Here is a 21,009-nt window from a genome sequence, read left to right as displayed (position 1 = left end):
TTTTTGGCTCAAACACTAAGCAGTATGTGAAGCTCAAAGCTGGCACTGCACATCAGCCAGGAAACACCATCCCCACAGTGAAATATGCTGATGGTAGTATCATGTTATGGGGGTGCTTATCAGCAGCAGGGACTGGCAATATGCATCAAGACTGAGGGGAAGATGATTGCTGCACAACACATTGGGGACTCTGGATAAAAACTTACTCCCCTCTGCCAGAAAGTGTAAACTAGGGAGGACCCAAAGCACACTGCCACAGCAACACTGGAGTGGCCCAAAATGAACACAAGTGATGTCCTTGAGTGGCCTAGTCAGAGTGTTGACCTTAACCCCATCAAGGGGTTAAGAGGTCCTGTGGAAGGACCTCAAAACTGCTGTCCACCGCCACTGCCCAACTAACCTGGCACAGCTTGCGCAATTTTGTAAGGAGGAATGGGCTAATACTGATCCATCATGTTGTGCAAAATTAAGAGAGATTTATCCCAAAAAGACTGACGGCTGTAATAGCTGCGAAAGATGGTTCAACCAAAAAGAAGGGGATGAATACTCATTAATTAGTGAAATTTCAATTCTTGTTTTTTTTTTTTTAATTTAATCTTATTTTATTATTCTTTAACGGTTTATAATTTTAGTTCTTTTTTTGGGCTGCACTGATGCAGAGTTGAGTGATTCACAAAAAAAAAAAAAAAAACCTCAGTCTAATTAGTCAAAATCTCAGTTTGTATAAATCGTTTGTGTGAAGAAAAGGTTGGGGGCTGAATACTTTTTCAAGGCAATGTATCCTTAAAAGGCCACAATGAATAACTTCATTCTGTTCATAGAAGTGTTTCTTGTGACTTACTGCTGAGATGTAGAGGAGCAGCTATCTGGCTGGCTTTTCCACCACAACACAGAATCTATGAAAGGGCTCCAAGTGTACCACAAAGCCAAACACCACCTTAATGCCTGCAAATAATCAAAGCCAAGGAGCGGCTAGGAGTTGCTCAAAGCTAGAAAACAAGCACTGTGTGTGCACAAGGCATTCGGTGTAAACCATCCTGATGTCAGTCTGCATAGATAAGATTTGGGAATGACAGGATACTCCGTCCGATTTAAATCATTCATTCACTTGTCAAATCTTGGCAGAAGCAGGGCCAAGCACTGTAACCAAATGAGAGTGCAGATGCATGAAACTACAAAATGCTTGCTTTGAGTAATCTGCCACTTTTCTTGTCACAACACAGACTATGCGACACACGAGCAAATTCACAGGATGAGAAAACCCTCCCTCCCGACATGATCAACATACTGAAATATTGTATAAAATCCAGACAGACAGAAACACCATTATGTAGGGGTGATAAATGTATTCTATTCAAAAAATCTGAGCTCCCAGGTTTGGCTGCAGAGCAAATTAAAAAAAAAAAAAAAAGACAATAAATTAGAAATCACCGAATTACTGAAAACACTGGTGTTTTGTAAAATGTGCAACTTTTATTCGAACCAGGCTAATGATCCGTTTCTGTATTACCCTCCCGTGCCAATTAAATGGTGACAAAAATGTATGTCTAGCTGCCCCTGTCAGAATCCGACCCCACTCAGCCCCAGCTCTTCTGTCAGTGTTAAGCCACAAGACCAACGCATTATATTCATGTGGACTGCAATTATATCCTCAGGAGCCAAAGCAGAGTAAAATACATCATAGTGGGAAGCCAATACAGTTTTGTAAACAGAGTTTCCTCCCCGCACCAAGCTCAGCCATACCATGAAAGATGCCTCCATTGCCATCGAGAGCGAAAGACATTGACTGCAGTCCATGGATAATTAAAGGAATTCTTCAAAGACTTCATTACAGGCTAAGGGTAGTCTCACAGATTGATGCGATGTCACTTTTATGAAACGTCGAGCGGCAATGAGATTAACAGACCGATCAGGTCGTAGGACTCACCACAGTGCATCTTTACTTTTAGGAAAAGACAAGCCCTTCCTTATCACCTCTCTCTGTTTGGCTGGAGCTGAGGGAAGCGGCCCAAAAAACCGTAGCACTGCCCACTCACGCTGATTCATTGACTGGCTGATCGAGTGACTCCGGCATCAAAGTTTCACCACCATAGATATTAAAAGGCATGAAGTCAGCGAAGTAGTCACAGCCAATAAGAATTCCTGTGTGGTTCTTGTATTAAAACGACACAGGTATTGAACAAAATCCAACTCCATTTTGCATTTCCCTGTCTCCTCTAGACAAGCAGAAAAACATGCATTAATATTCATTAAATAAACATCTCCGGTAATGTCATTTAGAATTAATTGCAGAGATCTTGCAACGTTACGTTCACGCCTCCCCTATAATCCCATCGTTATCCCTAAATACACACCCACTTAAGTATTATGTATAAAGGGGATTAAGGGGTGGATGCAAATCTACATTTTCAAAATGATTGTGTGAAATGGTTTTCATTTGAGATGCAATCAGCAAGATCATTACCGCTTCCAGCAATGTGGCTGTGTGAACATTTAGGTGTAAATCCCTTTTCAGGGGGGTGGGGGGGGAATAAAAAAAACTAAGTGGTTTCCCAGAAAACCTGAACAATTACTTCATGTCCAGCAATAAATATCATTTTGTGTTAGTTACATGTACCCAATGAACCGTTCCTTGCCTGCATTTTTTCATGAACACAATTAAGAAACAAATAAGAAAGCCTTAACAGGGTCTACCAGAAGGCACAGACAGCAGATCAAATAAAATATCAGATCGTGGGGCAAAGGATGCTAACATCTATCTTTTTTTGCTTCCTTTTGACAAAATAAAGCACATTTTGATCTTGTTGTGCGGCTTCAATGTCTGAGTCCAGGAGAGAAACATGGTCAGACTTAACTTGTTGGCGTTACAAATCCATCAAAATCACTCTCACTTCCACACTGCAGCAAAACCACTCTTGAGTCTCCCTTGGTCTGCCAAATCTCACTGAAATACTTATTAACTTGAAATGATAACTAGCCCATTGAATAAATCCGAAATGTCAGCATATATCCTACAACTTAATAAAATTCAGTAAAGTAATTAACTGTTTTCATGAAGCTGAAGGTTAAGAGGGTTTTCACCAGGTGTGAAATGCACTGCTCTGATCCACTGCAGCATCAGCTCGATCCTTAGGGTTTTTTTTTTTTTTAAATGTGAACCAGTGCACTTTAACAGGAAGGGAATGGTAAAACATATTCATACATTCTTCAAAGTATTGCCATTAAACCCCACGCCTACTAGTGTGCTGTTTATTAGAGAGCTTGTCACAACAGAAGGTCTTTTTGAAATACTTTGATACCACTGGCATATCATCACATTCCCCCTAGCACTTCATGGCCTTGGCGCATGAGAGCATCGACTGGGATAATTAGCGGTATTTGGACTTGGGACTCTCATCTTTGCCATACCATTTGAAATTGTGCAGCACATGCAAGGATACCAATTCCCCCTCCCTGCGAGGTCGACAGTGCTACAGCACTTCATATCAAAATTAGCATCCTGTGGTTGGCAAGCAAACTCTTCATCATTCTGAAATGTGACCGACTCGAAGAAATAAATAGTTCCTGGAATCAATTAAATAGTGCCGAGAATCATCGTAAAAGGGACTCAGGCTACATTTCAATCTGGCATGGCTTCAAGCAAACATCACGGAACCTAGCTCCCAAAGACTGATTAGCTAGTAGCCCGTTCGATGCCACCTCAGAATTTTGATTGACTGACTGTAATATTAGAAGTAGAAACGAGCAAGTATAAATAGAGAACATATTAATTTATTAAAGTATGTGGAAGTGAAAACAAACAAAATAAATTCAGAAAAGAAACACTTCCTTGATTATATAGTGGCATTCACCACTGATTTCTTTATTTCTGTTAACATTCATTCATGGTGGCATTTATGCATTATGCATTCATCCATTTCAACATCTACATCTCTATGCTGCTGCTGGAAAAAAAAAAAATTTTTGGTTAATTCCTGCTTATGCAAGCAGTCTGTTGGCAAAGTACATTATATAAAAGACGAGTTGTGAAGCAGTTGCTGTTCTTCACCCAGCTGCTACTACCTTCAAACTTGACTCTGACCCCATATGTCTTGCACAGACCCAGGTCCACTGGAAATCCCAGAGGAAATGCTGTCTCTACAAGAAACTCACCGTTTAAATGATAAAACTTGCAATCCTTGCATTGATTGCTTAGACCTGTCTGTACGCCATGGTTACCATTTAGTTCGGCATTTTATCATTCCAGAGTCAGTCTTTGAAGTGATCAGCCCCTCTACGCGACTCTTTGTCTCAAATCTATTCCACGCTGACTTCTTTCAGACCAAGACAGAACTGACGCATTGTGTTTGTCGAGTACATCTGGTGCCAACGACGGCCACAGTCACCTCTTTCGTTTAAATAACACCATCATATGAAAGCCATCAGACAGTTATTCAACAAATAAAATACCAATCTTTTTTCTTTGCCATTTTTGTATGGGAAGTTAGCCCTGATGGCGATCCACCTTAGAGCAACACACTGTATGCTGTGCACCTCCAGAATAAATTGGTTTTGGGAGCAAACAGTGCATGGAATCTTGGTTCTCTGGTCTATTGACCCATTTCTTGGCACTACCCAGTGAACGCAAGCACTGACTATTTCAGAAAATATCTATTGTGAACTAAAACTCTGGTTAAACATAAACTGGGTAATGATCAATCCCTGATATACACTCAGATGATATCCTCTTATGACTGCACATTATTCATGAGCATGACCTGTGACATTACAAATTTCATGAACACCACATCCTGGCATTTGCTGAGTGAACTTCATGTCAAATGTCAGGGCCATTTTCTATGCCTTTATTTTGAAAGTGGGTTGATATTTCATGGCACTACTACAGCTAAGAATTAAAAAAAAAAAAAAAAACATAAGCATACATAAGCATCCGGTTACGGTACACCTCTACAAGTCTCCTAATATTCTCAAAATAATATTCATCTTTCACCCTCCTCGGAGCTGATCAGAGCAGGTAATTAAAGCTAAATTAGAGTAATGATGTAGTTATGCAGATTACTCTAATAAAAACCCTGAATTATATTACGTATCCTGCTTTCACAATTACATAAGAGGAGAACATTATATGAGGAGATGGCACAAAGGAGAAACCTAATGAGTTTTCTAATACTATTTGTGACAACTTATTCGCTTACAGTGTCTGTCATATATCTCATCTGTCAAATGCAGAATTAGCCAGACAGGGTATGAAAGCTGTCAGAAACTTGTCATTAAAGAAATGTATAGATTAAAAACCTAGCCGGGAAATCATCTCCAGATCACTCATATCTGAGTAATCTCTGCAATCCCTTAAGGATGAGTGATAGAGAAGATCACCCAAACACAGCTGTAATCTAACCAAAGACCTGAACACCGATGACAACGGAAAATTCTGCCTGAGACAGATTACATCAACAGCATTAATTACGTGGCCCTAGGATAAATACAATCCACCAGTGAGCTTGAACACCTCCCACTGCCTTAGCACATCGAGGTTGTTCACTGCATTAGGTAAACCAAGATGCCACTTAAAACCTTTCCTCTCAACCACATTCTCCTCATTCCACACCTCCTCCTAAAAACATTAAACAACACAAAATCAACAGGTAGACCATGGGAATTATGCATGAGAGATGGACGGTTTTCACCTGGCACGTACAGTAGTGCTGTGCAGGAACAGGAGCGGAGTGCAGCTGTGATAAAGCAACATTTAATCCGAAGCTAGCGCCAGAAGCGCACTGCAACTTCAAACCCACCCGACTCGTGCGGGCACCGGTTTTTCAAACTGCACACATTTGTCAGATGGGTGGAGTTCAGAAGCACTGTGGCTGTTGAGCCCGGAAGGAGTCCTACGGGAAGGCTCTCCTGCTTCAAGCACCAACGCCACAGCAGGATCGCTGCAAACTGAGAAAGCCTCTCGGTCTGCTCATCATGTTTCCCTCCCTGACAGAACACCCGAGGAGACGACCGGGTAGCAAGTTTTGCATTTGCGCCAAATCAATAGTAACAAAGGATTAACACCTGAGAGGCTATCCTTCCTTGATCTTCCCCCATACAGGCAATTAAAATACTGTTCCCTCTGATGTTTTTAAGTAATTAAAAAAACTGAATTCATAGCCAGAAGGCAGCAGGTTCCAATCTTTGGTTTAACACTGCCACTGCGACCCTGACCAGTGTTAATAACCCAAATTGCATCAGTCAGTATCAAGCTGTATACATAGATATGCAAAATGTGAACCATTGCAAGTTGCTCTGGATAAGTGAATGTACTAAACAAATGGTCAGAATTATTGCATCAATAACAGTACAGACAATATATGCAACGTAAACTTTCCAATGATGAAGCAAAGGCTTTTAAATTGCCTGCACTTCATCTGATCATCCACCCCTTTCCTGGATTACAGTGAAACAATGAAACGGCATACGCCAGAGATTGCATGGCTGTGGCCTTCACAGAAAGTCTCAGTGAGAAATGACTTCTTTTCTGATGGTGCTGTACATTTAACGCACCGCCTCCCGACCGCAGACAGCTGGCTGTAAATACTGACTTTGGCAGTGAGGAGAGGGGGTCATGACACAGGTGAACGCTACCACTACCAGGAGGCTATATGAAAATGAATTTGATTAAACCGGGCTCTCCTGTACCCTGGACCACAGCTCTCTCATGTAAAACTCCATTTGGAAAAAGTTACACTCTTTTTCTTGTACGCTGCCAGACTGATACAGAGAGAACAAACTGCAGAGACGCCAACATCTCCGCATGCTGTTGTTACTGTTTGATGCCTGAGCGAGACCTTTCAGAAATCATCTGCAATATTGATGTTGATGTTAACACATCTAACATGATTAAACGCGAAAGGTGACAGCGGAATCTCCGCTCAATGTCACCCTTCCTTTGTTATTCAGGTTCTGCCTAATAATAACACCCTTTTTTTTGATAAGGCGCATCACCAGGAGCATATTTACTCCTGAGGGATTTGCACCCGCTTTCTCAAAGATGAACACAATTGGCATGATTTCCTCGAAGATAAAGCACTTCAGTTAGAGGCGCGTCGACCATCAATCTTGGACATCCTCAAGTATGTGCACTTTAAAATGAACAAACACTTTAGGATGAAAAAAAAAAAACCTGCACCACCCCCCCCCCCCCACCACTCCCGGAGCATTACAGCTTCCTCCAGCAGACATATTGTATGAAGGAAAACAATTTGCCGTGAGCCACTTCTCCAAAGTGGCCGCTCTTGAACACAGCTCATATTAATCAAGTTGCCTTTCAGTACGCCCGCCAGCCAATCCGAGGAACAAACACCTGCGTAACTTTGCAGCCGGAATTCGCATCAGATTCAAAATAATAAAAACAAACCCTTTACATTACACTGGTAGAATACGTCGCGTCTCACTTAAAGTGTCGATTCGCTTTCACTTCGAGCAAATGCGCTCGTCAATGATGGGGCAGGGGCAAAAAACCACTGCACCAAGACAGGCCAAACGCGTCCTTTTGGTCAAAGTTCCTGCCTATTTTTTTGCATTTGCATTTGAGCTGGCACTCTGAAAAGAATACTCAGTCTGTACTCTGACACAGGTAACACAAATCACTGTTAGGACAGCACCCATGACAAGTAACACGCAGAGGGGTGTTCTCTCCCCAAGTGCCAGCCTTTTCCCCCCCAAAGAGACAGGCCAGATACTCATTCCCTTCACAACAGCGGCCTGTCCCGACTCCACTCTGCATGGCCCTTGGGATTCGCAGTCTCGCCTGCGCCCCTCCAAACAGCATTTCTCCATGTCTGCTGTGGAAGTCACACTATTAGGTGAACTGAAATGACCGCCATCCTGCATTCCTCTTATAACAGCCATGTTGAGATGTTCTGTGAACAGGGGCACTGGTTGTAAATGTGAGCCTGGAATGTAGGTAGTTGATTTGTGCATGTGGCTGACATTCATTCACAGGTTTTAGTCCCCTCTTAGCTGTTCTGCCATTTCTTAGAATTGTTCAGAAGTAGAGGTTACCCGCTTTGCTTGTACCATAACTAAAAATGGACAACTTTTTAGTTGTAGCAACTGGCAGGTTGCCTTTGGGTTAGATTGTACTAGATGATTGTACTCCCCACAAGGGGGAAATGGCTTTGTAGATAACGCTGAATGAAATGGACACAAAATCCATATCGACTCATGTTTTACGGGTACAGAAACTTGCGCATCACAGAGAGTATCCATCTTCATAATGAAAGGTTCACTATCTGTGGCTATTCAAAGCCCCTCATTAATCATGGCAATAACGCTCCTTTAGAGCGGAGTTTGACACGCCAGCATGAAACCTCCAATCTGCTGTTCTCATTTCACTTCAACGGGATGTTTTCAAGCAAGGCTCCTGTTGTGCCCAGATCCGAGGCCATGTTGTGTAATGCAGACACCACCGCAAGCAATGCCGGCCAGCACTCATTCCACGTCAAAACCCCAGGCCACCTTCCATATCTCCACTAAATCAATCTGGAGCACACTTCTAACCACATGAATGGAGAATATATTGACACTTAATTTTAGGGACTGGTCTGATACCCTCTCAATGCGTGAATTGCAAGGATGGGAAGTAAAAGGGTTTAAAACCCATTTCCCAGCCCTAATTATTTGGGCTTAGCAGATCCCTCTAGGATTTAATTTAATCTGGTCCTTACACCTTTAACACTGCTTGTCTTGGGACGCACAATCCTAATTATGATTAATAATCAGGATTAGTATTTCTGAGCTACAGCATCAAGGGCTGCTCTTCCTATGGAATTACACTTACGTAACTACTAGTCCAGCCCTTCACACTATTAACATCAACAACAGCCAACTTTTACAATGCCGCTGGCTGCATGATACAGACTGGTGTATGAAATGACAGATAAAATGTATCCCCCCCCCCCCCCCCAAGGCCACTTCAGAAACCAATTCCTCACAACCCACAATCTTAGCAATATTCTCTCTCAACGCCACCTAGCAATATTGTCTTGCAATGTCTTGATATTCAAATACACTAAAATGCAGTTTTAACAATACAACATGGTTGGTTAATGCTAAATATATTCTAATGATATGCAAACTGTTGCCATTTACAATAGAAGCATGTATACCTTTGACACTACAGTTGATAGTCTCTGTAAATAGACCAGAAAAGACCTTGCACTTGTGCCTTCCGTCAAGCAAAACACTGATTCACTGTGCGACAGTTAAAGCAAAGGCTTTTTTTGTTTTTTTGCTGTTGCTTGATTGAATGCTCCTTGACATCGTTTCCTTCCCTATTCAGCAGCACATCTATTTAAAGCAGAGTGTGGAGGGCCAGCATGTGCACAGGATCCAATTAAAAGGTACATTAAACCTTATGCAATGATTACCATTGCACCCGTATGGATGCTGTGCTCATCTCATTGAACATAAACACATCCTTACTTAATCCTTAATGACCGGACATTGTTTCCTCGGCACAGAAACCTACTCGGAGGATCCATGAGTAGCGTTCCCTTTGTTGTTTGACTTAAGGGTTGCGTTTTAATAAAAGACGCGTAGTGGGAAAGGCAAAGGGAGAGCTGATGCTGAAGTGCAGATCTCACAAACAATAAAGTGCCATATGGAGGGGAAATCGGATCTCTCTGATCTGGTTCCACTCCTCTCAGCCTCCTCACAGCGTCAGATGTTGACTTCAGGATCATTAAGTGAGCTTTAATGGCTGCTGGATGTCGTTCTAATCTCAGCAACTGGAAAATTAAATATAAACGCTGGGTTAACTTTGTGGGTTCGACTTTTACGGCCGCTTTCTTGTCCCTTGGACGGGTGCCGTGAGCCAATGGAGCTACAGTGACATCTAGTGGTACCTTCAGGAAATCACCATACCAAAGCCCGTGTCATACCGTGCTGTCATAAGCTGTCATGCTTATTATTATTATAACTTATTTGAGAGTCTCCCTTTCCTGAATAACCTATAAGCCTATCATGTAATGATACAATGATGCAAAAAAGAACATAGAATGATGCTAAGGAGACTGTTCTGTATCCAAGTAGGTATCAAGCTCTAGAACAGTGATAGAAACAAGCACGCTACAGAATATATAATTAGTATACACAGTCTACCAATAACCTTAATACCATACCAACATTACACTCAGGATCTGAAAGAGAAGCACTGCCTTCAACAATAATATCCACATCAACGATAAATAAGAGAAAGATTACTTCATCATTGCATCATACCAACAAACTGTGTCAAACAATGATGTGTGAAAGCAGCACAATACCATAATAGATTTCACCCGGGGTTTGGATTGATCAGATAGCAGGTTCCGAATGTATTATACATATACATCTGTGTTTGATCAACCGAAGTGAAGTCTAAAGAGATGGGGTTTCCATTGAGCTGAGGTTCAAAATGAGGTGATTCTATAAGCAGTCTTGCAACACTGAATCCGACAAAATTACTCTATTCCCTCTTCCATTTCAAAAAGATGTCTATGCAAAAGGTAGTTCTTGTACCAACAAATCTTGCGATTTTGTCTTTCGTCCCCACAGGTAACTCCCCGAATGCTTCTCATTTGCAAGCCCTATGTAGGACGTTTACCATGCACATGTAAGGACACCATACTGGGTAAACTGTATAAAGTGGGGACACTATCCCATTTAATTCTTACCAGTCTCACTTACTCTTCTTCAATCTCTCTCTACTGAATCTGAGGGTGCCAGATGGTAGGTACTCAAAGGCATTCTGATAATTTCACAAGTCAGTGGTCAAGACTCAGGCTACAGTTATGTCACCAAGGTCACCGGGGCCATCATATGGCAAGATGCTGACAAAGTCTTGAAAGCCACTAATGAAATAAAAGTGTGTACAAATAAATAAATAAATACAGCTCATTTCACCCCGAGACAGTCTTGCTCCTTTTGCCGAATCCCATTGGGGCTGCACCCACACGGTTAACACTCTAACCGCTCACCCGGTAAGGTTCTGGTAATAGCGCAGCACCAAAACAAGTCGTTACCAGCGAAAAAAAGAAACAAACAGATAAATGTCTCCAATACCGGAACCGTTAAATACTCAAAGGGAGTATTTCACCATAAGTGGCAGAATGTTTTATGCTGCACACAATGGCCCTATGGATCGTTACAAGGGAAACACATGCTGTAACTGTCAACCTGACAAGTGCTTTTACGCATAGGCTTTTTCCTGTTGGGTTGAATGAAGTCCTTCGGTGACACAAAAGAAACTAGGGAGTCCTTCATGAAAAACCGGGCTTAATCAAGCCTGAACAAATGTTTGGTTTTATCAACCTGTTTTTGAAAACCTACAAAACATTTGATCCTGATCAGACCCAAAACCTTGTCTTAGTCTCAGTAACGCTAGCATCACTACAAGACAGAAGTTCAGAAATCAAGATTTTGGCTACATGACACATGACAGACATATATTTTCAGGTTCTTAGAATGGTGAAATACTGTAAATGCACATACAAATGATATTAAATGATAATAAAAAAAAAAACCAAAAAAAAAAAACTTTATAATCATGTCAGTGCCAGAAGGATTAATTTAAAAACCTCTATACTAAACCAATAAATCATGGAGATATATCCACTTCATCTGGCTTTAATTGTTTTTATTCACAAAATATATGGCTAAATAGCCTATATCCTGCTCATATGACTAACAATCCACTTAATTGCTCTTACTAAAATTATAGCCCTACTACAGAATGAAAAATTGAGTACAGGAAGAGTGCTTTATATCTACAAATCGCTAAATTAATCTTTCTGCATTTACACGTACATCTTATCCAATATGCAGCAATTATTGCCACATAATGAAGAGGAATACTTCCTCTTCTCACATGCCCTTCCTGTGGAATGCTGAAACTGTGGGCTGGTAGAAACTGAATGGTGCCAAAATTAGTATTGACCCAGACAGACCCCCTGATATGAATGATAGGCGGCTTGCTTGAAACAATGAGCCTGACAGGCATGATTTTTCTCAGCTTTGTCCATCCACCCTACCATAGCGCCATCTATGGGAGAAAAAAAAATCAATTCCACACATTGCAAATTAAATGAGACTGGTTAAGCACCCTGCCTTCCTAAAAACTGGTTTAATCTGGGACGCCTTTGCCTGTCTTATATCAACGCCTCATTTTCCATCTGTTTTCTATACTCAGCAAGTAAACAAATGCCTTCCCATTAAGGCATATTTTTCCATGACCTCTTCTATAGAAACTGGCTAACACTCAGGCACCTTACTTAGTATTCTAGGGCTGCCCTTGAACAGTCATAAGATTACAGTTACCACTGAGTATACACTGAAACTGGACTTGAATTTAACAGGAAAAAAATTATTAAAAATTAACTCCAGTTAAAGGGTATGTGCGTGCTTGTTGCATCCAAAGCAAAGAGGTGGTTTATTAAATGATCAGGATGTCCAACCAATCACCTTTTCTCAGTATCTCTATCTCACAGAGTCACTCTAGGCGCCTTAAATGCACTGGCCAACTCCCTGAAACAGTCATCTCAACATCAGGTGTCCGCAACAAACCGCTCCTTGGGCATTTCGTGACTTTTTTAAGCCCGGAAAAAAAAGATGTTAACAGCACGGGCAACTACGAGGACGGCTGTTCTTGCGACCTGAAAAAAAAAAAAAGAAAAAAAAAAAAGAAAAACGGCCACCTTGGACGAAATCCTCACTCGCCCTCACAAGGAGCCCTCCCTGACCGCAGGCATACTCGGGCAGATTTTGTGCGGGGCTCCGAGGCGGCGCCGGGCCATCTGTTGGCTTCGTCTCGCCCGCTGACTCTCCATCGTCGCTTGGAGACGCGGCGTCGCCCGGCCTCCGTCGGCGGGGCCCCTGGCGCAGTACGCAACCGCGGAGCGTGCGAGAGAGCCGGGCGCACAGTCTCACATACAAATCAGTCACGCTGCGGACTCACTGCAGCCACTCCTGCTCGCAGTCCCCCCCCCAATACTTACACGCTAGCAGAGCACCACAGACTGCGATATATCCAAACGTAATCGCTCACAGGGGACGCAACCAAACAATCAACCAGTGAGGGATCAATGATTACTTGAATCCGCATTCAAACACTTCTTAACTAACGATAGAAGCAAATTCCACTGTTTTATTCCTTACCATGAATATTCATGAAGGAGAGGCTAAGAAATACCAGGTAATATAATAATATATGAATTAATTTTCCTGCCGGAAAGAGTGAGATGCAGAACATTTGCACTGTTACATAGTGTACAGAAAAACCTTTGATCACAAAAATTTTCCAATCTTGGGAGTCACAGAATATTCAAACATCAGATTAAGCCAAACTGCGCCAATTCATAAATGCCTGAAAGCACAGGACAGAGACCGCTGACTTGTATTCTCTATCACTTGCATTTCACAGAAAAACTACAAATGAAAACAAGTGTAAAGCTACAGGTATATGAAAGTGGTGTGAATCTGCCTACTATATCAGATTTTCAGTATCAGTATCGGTTAACCAGGGCCGAGACGCATTCGGCTCTAGGAATCGGGGTGCTGCTGGCTGGCGTGAGGCTTTTTTTGTTTTTTTGTGCCAGCGAAAAGGAGGACGGGCACAGCAGCCCATACGAGCCCGAGCAAAAAGACGAATGCTGCGATTGGCTCAGACGCACACGTTTGCAGCCGGATGCGACCGCCTCTCCCCGGGACCAGATGTTTCAAAAGCCCGGTCATCCACTTTGGGAAGGTGCAGGTCTGAGCCCTGGCAGCATCCCCCCCCCGGCGTGGCATTAATGATTTACATAAAGCGGGCAGCTCATGACTATCGCGCTGATTTTGTTTACTCGGCTGCGGCGGCGGGTGACTGGGACGGCGCTCGTTTCATCTCGCTCCGCGGCCCGCTAATGAGCGCCAACTCAAAGCTGCCACCGCTTAATTGGCTGACTAGGAATGGGCACCGGGGGATCTGAAATGCTGTTGGACAAACAGATTGTAGCCTGCCACGATGCCACACTAGCGTGCTGCACAGAAACACGAAGCGGGATGCTGCGCTACCATGGATAATTATAAGCACTGGAGAGTGGGAAAAGATTTGTAAATATAATGGCCATGACTGTCCAAGCTTAAAATTATATCATTGGGTTTCTTGTTCCACTCAAGAAAGTCCGGTTGTGCCGAAAGTGTAAACACCGTTAGAAATGAAAGGACTTTCACGCAAGACACAGAATATTAGTTAAAATGACGTATTTAACGATTAAAATACTAGACAACTCACCTTCAGTATGTTCTGAGTTTCATTCCACTTGTTTGTCCATTCTTTCGTCAGCTCTAAGACCTACCAAATGATAGGGCAATCATTAATAGAAAGCAAATGATGCATAACGCCTGTGATCTGCTTATAAACACTGCTACATCATTCTTGGGAAGATTAAATTGAGCAAATAAAGGTGTAAAAACATGGATTACTGTGTGTAACAGCAAATGGAGCAGACGCCAAAAAGGGGAGGGGAAAAAAACTGAACATTTCACAGACAAAAGTTATGCAATTATATTGCCCCTGGGGCTTTTAATATTGTCATTACTAAAAGTGGATTTTAAGACCGAGCACTGTGAGGCTGAAGCACATGATTGCCTTCTCCCCCGATACTCCGAAACTAAATGAAAAAAGCAATTACCTGCCAATCCAAGGAGGCAAAGGCATCAACTTACCCTGGCTTCATTCTGATGGAGCTTCTCCTCCATGCTCAAAGCTGTGGGAGAGTCGAGAAGTGCGATCTGGGAGCAGGGAGAGTGTAAAAGAGAAATGTACGTAGACTTTCAAATTATTTGGTGACTTAAATGTCTAAAAAGGGGCAATTCAATCTCAATCCACAGAAAAGTAATTAAAAAAAAATAAATAAATAATAATAAATAAAATGTAAAAAACAATTTTAAAAAAATTTATTTGGTACTCTGTCAATGCACAGAAACATCATTGCAAAGAACAAATAAGCACAGAGAACAGTATTCTGAGTGCCAACCTGATTGCCCTGGACCAGCAGTGCTTTCAGACGGGCGATTTCTGCCCTCAGCTCGCGGATGAGCTTGACGTTGGAGTCCTCGTTGATCGTGGGCTTGTTGATGATGTTTTTGGCTCGGTTCGCATAACGGAGCGTGCTAAGAGTTTCCCCATAGTTGACGTCAGCAGGCGAGACGGCTAACATCGGCAACACAGAGGATGCATCATGTTACCTTCTACGGTGACAAAGTGATATCTATGATTGAGTCCACTGGTAAAGGGAACAAGTGAAAGTCGACAGACCACACTGTACACGATTTGCCAAAATGTCAGCGGTCACCGCATGTAGCTCGTGCTTGCCACCAACTTACTTGCAATCATGATGGTCTTCGAGTTGCCACCGAGGCTGTCTTTTAAGAGCCATGTTAACACAGAGTCTCTGTAAGGCACAAAAACCTGCTTCTTCTTAAGCTGCGTGGTCATGCCATCCTGAGACAGGTCAGCTGTGTCAACAAGGACATGAGGGAAGGGTTATTCAGAGGTGGTTTCTACATGAGCAAAATTAGCACAACAAAGTTAATATCTGAAAAGAGAATATAAAAGTAGTCTAAATTTAAAGGTAACTACAGGTCTAAATTCTCTGACATCTTGCTAAGGTCCTTTTAATTTACAATATTAACTGGTATATAGTTATACACTAGATATACCCTACTAGGGCTGTGTGATATTGCCGTCGCAATATATTGCATAGCTATTTTTAGAGCAATAACAGCTATCCCCGGCATGTGGCGTTAGGTTTCTTCCCATATTGTTTTCCCTTTAGCCATACCTGATGCGGGAGCACACCTCCAGTTTTCTGAGACCACGTGAAATGCTTCCGGGGGAAAAAACGCCACTCGTATCTATTCAGTGTTGATATCACAGCAACAGCACTATGCTGCTTCCATGTGGTACATAGAAACAAATGGCTACAAAGATAAAGAGTGAAAACATATGCTATGTGTTTTTCAAAGCTAATAGTTGAGCTAACCAACATATAGACACAAGTGATATTTTTCTGCCCTGGAAGCATTTCACTGAACTTTGGAGGTGTGCTCCCGCATAAGGTAAGACTAAAGGGAAAAAAATACGAGAAGAAACCTAATGCCACATACCGGGGATAGCTGCTATTGCGCTAAAAATAGCTATACGATATATCGCAACGGCAATATCGCACAGCCCTATACCCAAAACATGTCTACCACAATGTCTCACATACTAAGTTATTACAGAATATGTTCCATAGACTTGTGGTATCAGTGGACCTACCTAATGCGGAGATGACATTGCCAAGTGTGACCAGAGATTTATTGATGTTGCCTCCTTCTTTCAGCCTCACGCCGGTGGCACCAGTGGCATCCGCCCTCTCGCTGCCGGCCAGGTCCACCAGGTGGATCTTGCTGACCGTCTCGCACGGCATCTCCGCATCAAATTTGGCCTGCAACAGAAAGCACTGAGCCATTAACAGAGAGACGAGGGGTCCCAGACAGTGCGACACCACAGTCATTATACCGTACGACCAAAAGGGCTCTTATTTAAACTGTACGGCTATGATGTGAAAAGCTTGCTTTTCATCAACAGCAGCCGGAACAGAAAGGTTTCCTTCATTCTGCATGATATAAAAACACAGCAAATAAACTATGCGAAGGAAATGACAAATTTGAAATGACCCAACTGAATAATTTATACAAATTCAAAGCTTTCCAAACATTACGAATGGAATTGGCAGAAACTGCAAGAAGTGGAATTGTTGTTGGTATAGCTACTTGTGTCATCACACTTATACGCATGCATTATAGCACACCCAAACCCCTTGGGAGGACACAGTGTTGTGAACTGGATCGTACAAAACCAGGCCCCTCCTGTTTCCAAGGCAACATGATGCACAAAATAAAAATCATTCACGTCAAAATATACAAGCCAGACTCACACATTCAGCCTACGGTTCACCCTCAACATGCCTGTTATATATACACTATATGGACAAAAGTATTTGGCCACACCTGTTTTTCAGGGTTTGGGCTAGGCCCCTTATCTCCAGTGAAGGACAATCTTAATGCTTTAGCATACCAAGACATTTTGGACAATGCTATGCTTCCAACTTTGTGGCAACAGTTTGAGGAAGGCCCTTTTCTATTTCAACATGATTGTGCCCCAGTGCACAAAGCAAGGACTATAAAGGCATGGTTTGATGAGTTTGGTGTGGAAGAACTTGACTGGCCCGCACATAGCCCTGACCTCAACCCCATCGAGCACCTTTGGGATGAACTGGAACGGAGATTGCGAGCCAGGCCTTCTCGTCCAACATCAGTGCCTGACCTCATAAATGCTCTACAGAATGAATGGGAAGAAATTCCCACAGAAACACTCCAAAATCTTGTGGAAAGCCTTCCAAGAAGAGTGGAAGCTGTTATGGCTGCAAAAGGGGGACCAACCCCATATTAAAGTATATGTATTTGAATACAATGTCATTACAGTCCCTGTTGGTGTAACGGTCAGGCGTCCGAATACTTTTGCCCATACAGTGCATGTTTAAACAGTATTTTTTGTGAACGTGCATGGAGCACACCCGGTGCCAAGACGGCGGTGACGGGGGCGTGCCGTTTGGTGAGCTTGCCTGAGTGAAGTTGATGGTGAAGATGGCGTGCGAGCGGCTGCTGACGTCGTTCATGCCGGTGCTGGCTGTGGTACGGTTGATGTTCCCCGCCTCCATCAGCTCCTCTACGTCGCTGTAGTTCTGTACCAGGTGCTTCGACAGGTCTGACCGCAGGGTTCAAACGACAGGTTAGCACTAATGCGACAGGTTAGCGCCCTTCCCCCCCACACTGAGACACCTGCTTATATTTGGCGATGGGCATACAGCCTGAAGGATTGCGGCCATTCTGAGAATACTTTCTTCATCAAACCCGAATAACTGTTTTAAGCACCCAGAGCTGGGGGAATTGTTAGAAAGCACAAAGGACAAACACGCCACTGAATACACTTTCCACCGCTTCTTACATTTCATAAGATGGCAAACGAGACTGCCTTGACGTCTTACTGCAAGATGTCAAAAACCCTTTCTGCCAAGTGGATTACTCTTACCTAGTGCAATCCTTTATTGACCGTCCAAAATGTCAGATCATTTTGTTTAACACCCCTGTCAGTAGCAGTCATCTTACCCTCCACATACGGTCCATCCTTTGGGTGTTCTCTCACTCGAAGGTTGAAGGTTTTGGTGGATTTCCTCCTGAGCAGATCCCTGACACGCTCATTGTAGATCTCCAGGTAGCTGACAGAAATCAATGAAAATACAGGGAAATTGTTCAAAGCCTGACAGCAGGAAGACAAAAGGCTGGAGGAAGGCTTTGCTGCAAAAGCCTGCCATAAATCTTTCCCAGCAAAGCTTTACTCTTTGTCCTTTAATACAGAACCCAGTGGAGTGGTATGTTCATCTAAGCCTTAACTGGAAATGACACAATAACTCAAAGCGGTGGGCCAGGAGGCTTGCTCCAATGAGCACTGTCATTAAAATAAATTGAAACGTTATGATGCTTCACACCACAGTAAATGTAATACACTGCTGTAATACACTGCTGGTGATATTAAGCCAGCCGTTCGGAAAGCCCTCTGTGAGCTCAACTTAGACATCATATGCAATTAGAGAGGCATGGCTTATGAACATCAATGGAGGTAAATAAGCAAAAAAAAAAAAATTCCCACATCCCATTGTTTCAGTCTGCAGTTGAAAAAAAGGGGCAAGACTCAAATCAAGATGACTTTCTGACCTTACTAAAACACTGGCTTATCCTGACTACAGATTAATTTCTGACTGTTATTAAAATTATTAAAAATGTCTATTATCACAGCATTGTTCCAATGAAATTAGCATACAAACAAATGTGTCTAATGAAGCAGAATTAAATGAAATAAATGAATAAATAAATTTCAGTTAGCATTTGCTATATTTTTTAACGTTAAATCGCCATTTCCTCAAGGCTAAAATTAGCTAGAATATTTCCAATCTAGCGTTCTAATCGGTTTTGGCATACGCCCTAAACAGGTAATCACACCGGTGCGACCGTATGCATGAAAGGGTTAAATAATCGTGATCTCAATATTGACCAAAATAATTGTGATTATGATTTTTGCCATAATTGAGCAGCCCTATCCAAATGCCTAATTACTTTCAAGCTCTAGTTACACTCATGTTAAATGATAATCGTAAGGTAACATACCAACCACCCACTGCCCCCCCACCCCAAAAGACCCCTTAAATTAAACAGCCGGTGAGTCACGGCGTGTTTTCATCCTTAGTCGCACCCGAATGAGTCTATCCTCAGACTCCGTGCCTGCCCAAAATTCAGCCAGAGGGGTGCCTCCTGTGACCGCGCCGCATCTCACCATGACCCTCCTGACCTCTTGTAAGTCATTAGAGGCCTGATGCATACAGGCAGTCTCTGAAGCAGACAGGCACACTTCTCACCCCGCGGGAGCCGAGACGGTGGAGTAATTAACGTGGAGGGCCTGGTGGGCGGACGCCCTGCGCGGGGCGGAGATCACGGGGCTGAGAGACCGATTCTCTGCGCCGCCCCTGTCCTTGGTACGTCCCGACCCCCCACCCCCCTGCTCGCTGTGCTGACCCGCTGCTCCGCTCACCTGACCTCGGTGCGGAAGGAGGCCTCATCCCGCAGCGTCATACCCGCAATCCGGCTGAACAGGCCCTCGCATATGCGGGGGATCAGCCCTGCATCCCCCTGGAGAAAGAAAGAAAGAAAAAAGGACTAAGAAACAAGTCACGTCTATAGCCAAGGAGAAAAACTCTTGACCAGAATACAAACTTTTGGCAAACTACTAAAAATTTGCTCTCCAGCTGTAAAAACAGTTCAATAATTTAGAAAATTAAAGAACAAAAAAATGTAAAGCAGTGGGTTTTGAGTATTTGATACAAATTACACAAAAATACATAATACAAAAAAAAAAAAAAAACATTTGCCGCATAACTTAAAATCTGGTAACTCAGCAACAACCATGCAAGATAAAACACCCAAAGAACAAGAACACACAGATGTACAAAAATAAGTAGCAATATAAATGAAGTTAAGGCATTAGAGTGCTTTCTTTTCTTAAAAGTTAGATTGCCTGTATTTAGTTCAATTAGTGTGCGGCAGACCATGGCAAGTACAGACACAAGAAGAAAAAGTTTAATCACAGGCCCTTAAAATCAGTCACGAAGCGAGCACTTGAGAAAACGTGATAAACTCCTCGGAGTTTGTAGAGTGAGATTTCACGGCTTTCAAACCACAATTCAATGGGGCTGTCGCATTTTTTTATCCGCTTCACCTTACAGAAAAACAGATTTGCGACTCTTACCAATGGAAAGTTGCATCTTTTGTCCTCAGCCTTCTACCTACCAATACATTCAACAGGGACCTCACTAAGATTTATGGTCTCACAGATTGGTGTCAATATGGTCTCACTAAATGATTTCTGTACAGTCTCTAGACTGTTGCTTGCGCACTGAATTCAGTTGGAGAATCAGGGGCAAGCAGGGACTAATGTGTGTTTGCAGTTTCTCCATAAGAAGGCAACTACACCTGCAGGCTTCACCGTTTCAATTTCTGGTTAAATTCAGCGAAATATCTAACAGTAATACCATCTGACCTAAGCAGTAATGACAAAGCTTAGCTGTGTTAATGTCAGTTTACACATTCCCATGTGACTGTGCACAGTCAGTGCCCTTTTCTGAAACATTTCATGCTGGAGAAACTCAACCACTCGGCTGAATCTGTGTCTTACTGGGTTTCCCATCATGGTGTACGACTTCCCGGACCCCGTCTGGCCGTAGGCAAAAATGCAGGCATTGTAACCTTCGAAAGCAGCCTTTAGGACATCGGAGCCCAGGTCTTTAAATACCTGCATTGAGAGGACAAAAAAAAAAACAAGAGACTTGAACACGATCCAGGGAC

General features: G+C 42.8%; 1 protein-coding gene across 3 annotated transcripts in view; it reads right to left on the bottom strand.

The window, feature by feature from the left end:
• kif16ba (kinesin family member 16Ba) overlaps positions 1-21,009 on the bottom strand; it is an 82,804-nt gene that overhangs the window by 51,729 nt on the left and 10,066 nt on the right. For 2 of the 3 annotated variants that reach the window (XM_036534317.1, XM_036534309.1), the window contains exons 1-5: positions 16,331-16,491; positions 15,394-15,525; positions 15,045-15,220; positions 14,734-14,799; positions 14,300-14,359 (exon numbers count right to left, since the gene is read on the bottom strand). In XM_036534317.1, the coding sequence (XP_036390210.1) occupies positions 14,300-14,359; positions 14,734-14,799; positions 15,045-15,220; positions 15,394-15,525; positions 16,331-16,481 (585 nt within the window). In that variant the 5' untranslated portion in view covers positions 16,482-16,491. Of the gene's footprint in view, positions 1-14,299; positions 14,360-14,733; positions 14,800-15,044; positions 15,221-15,393; positions 15,526-16,330; positions 16,500-17,678; positions 17,822-18,222; positions 18,333-19,699; positions 19,798-20,839; positions 20,957-21,009 lie in introns of those variants that run through there. The other variant, XM_036534326.1, reaches the window with a different exon arrangement.

Source organism: Megalops cyprinoides, chromosome 1 (genome assembly GCF_013368585.1).
Source record: "Megalops cyprinoides isolate fMegCyp1 chromosome 1, fMegCyp1.pri, whole genome shotgun sequence".
Classification (NCBI taxonomy): domain Eukaryota; kingdom Metazoa; phylum Chordata; class Actinopteri; order Elopiformes; family Megalopidae; genus Megalops; species Megalops cyprinoides.
This window is presented reverse-complemented; position numbering and strand designations above follow the sequence as displayed.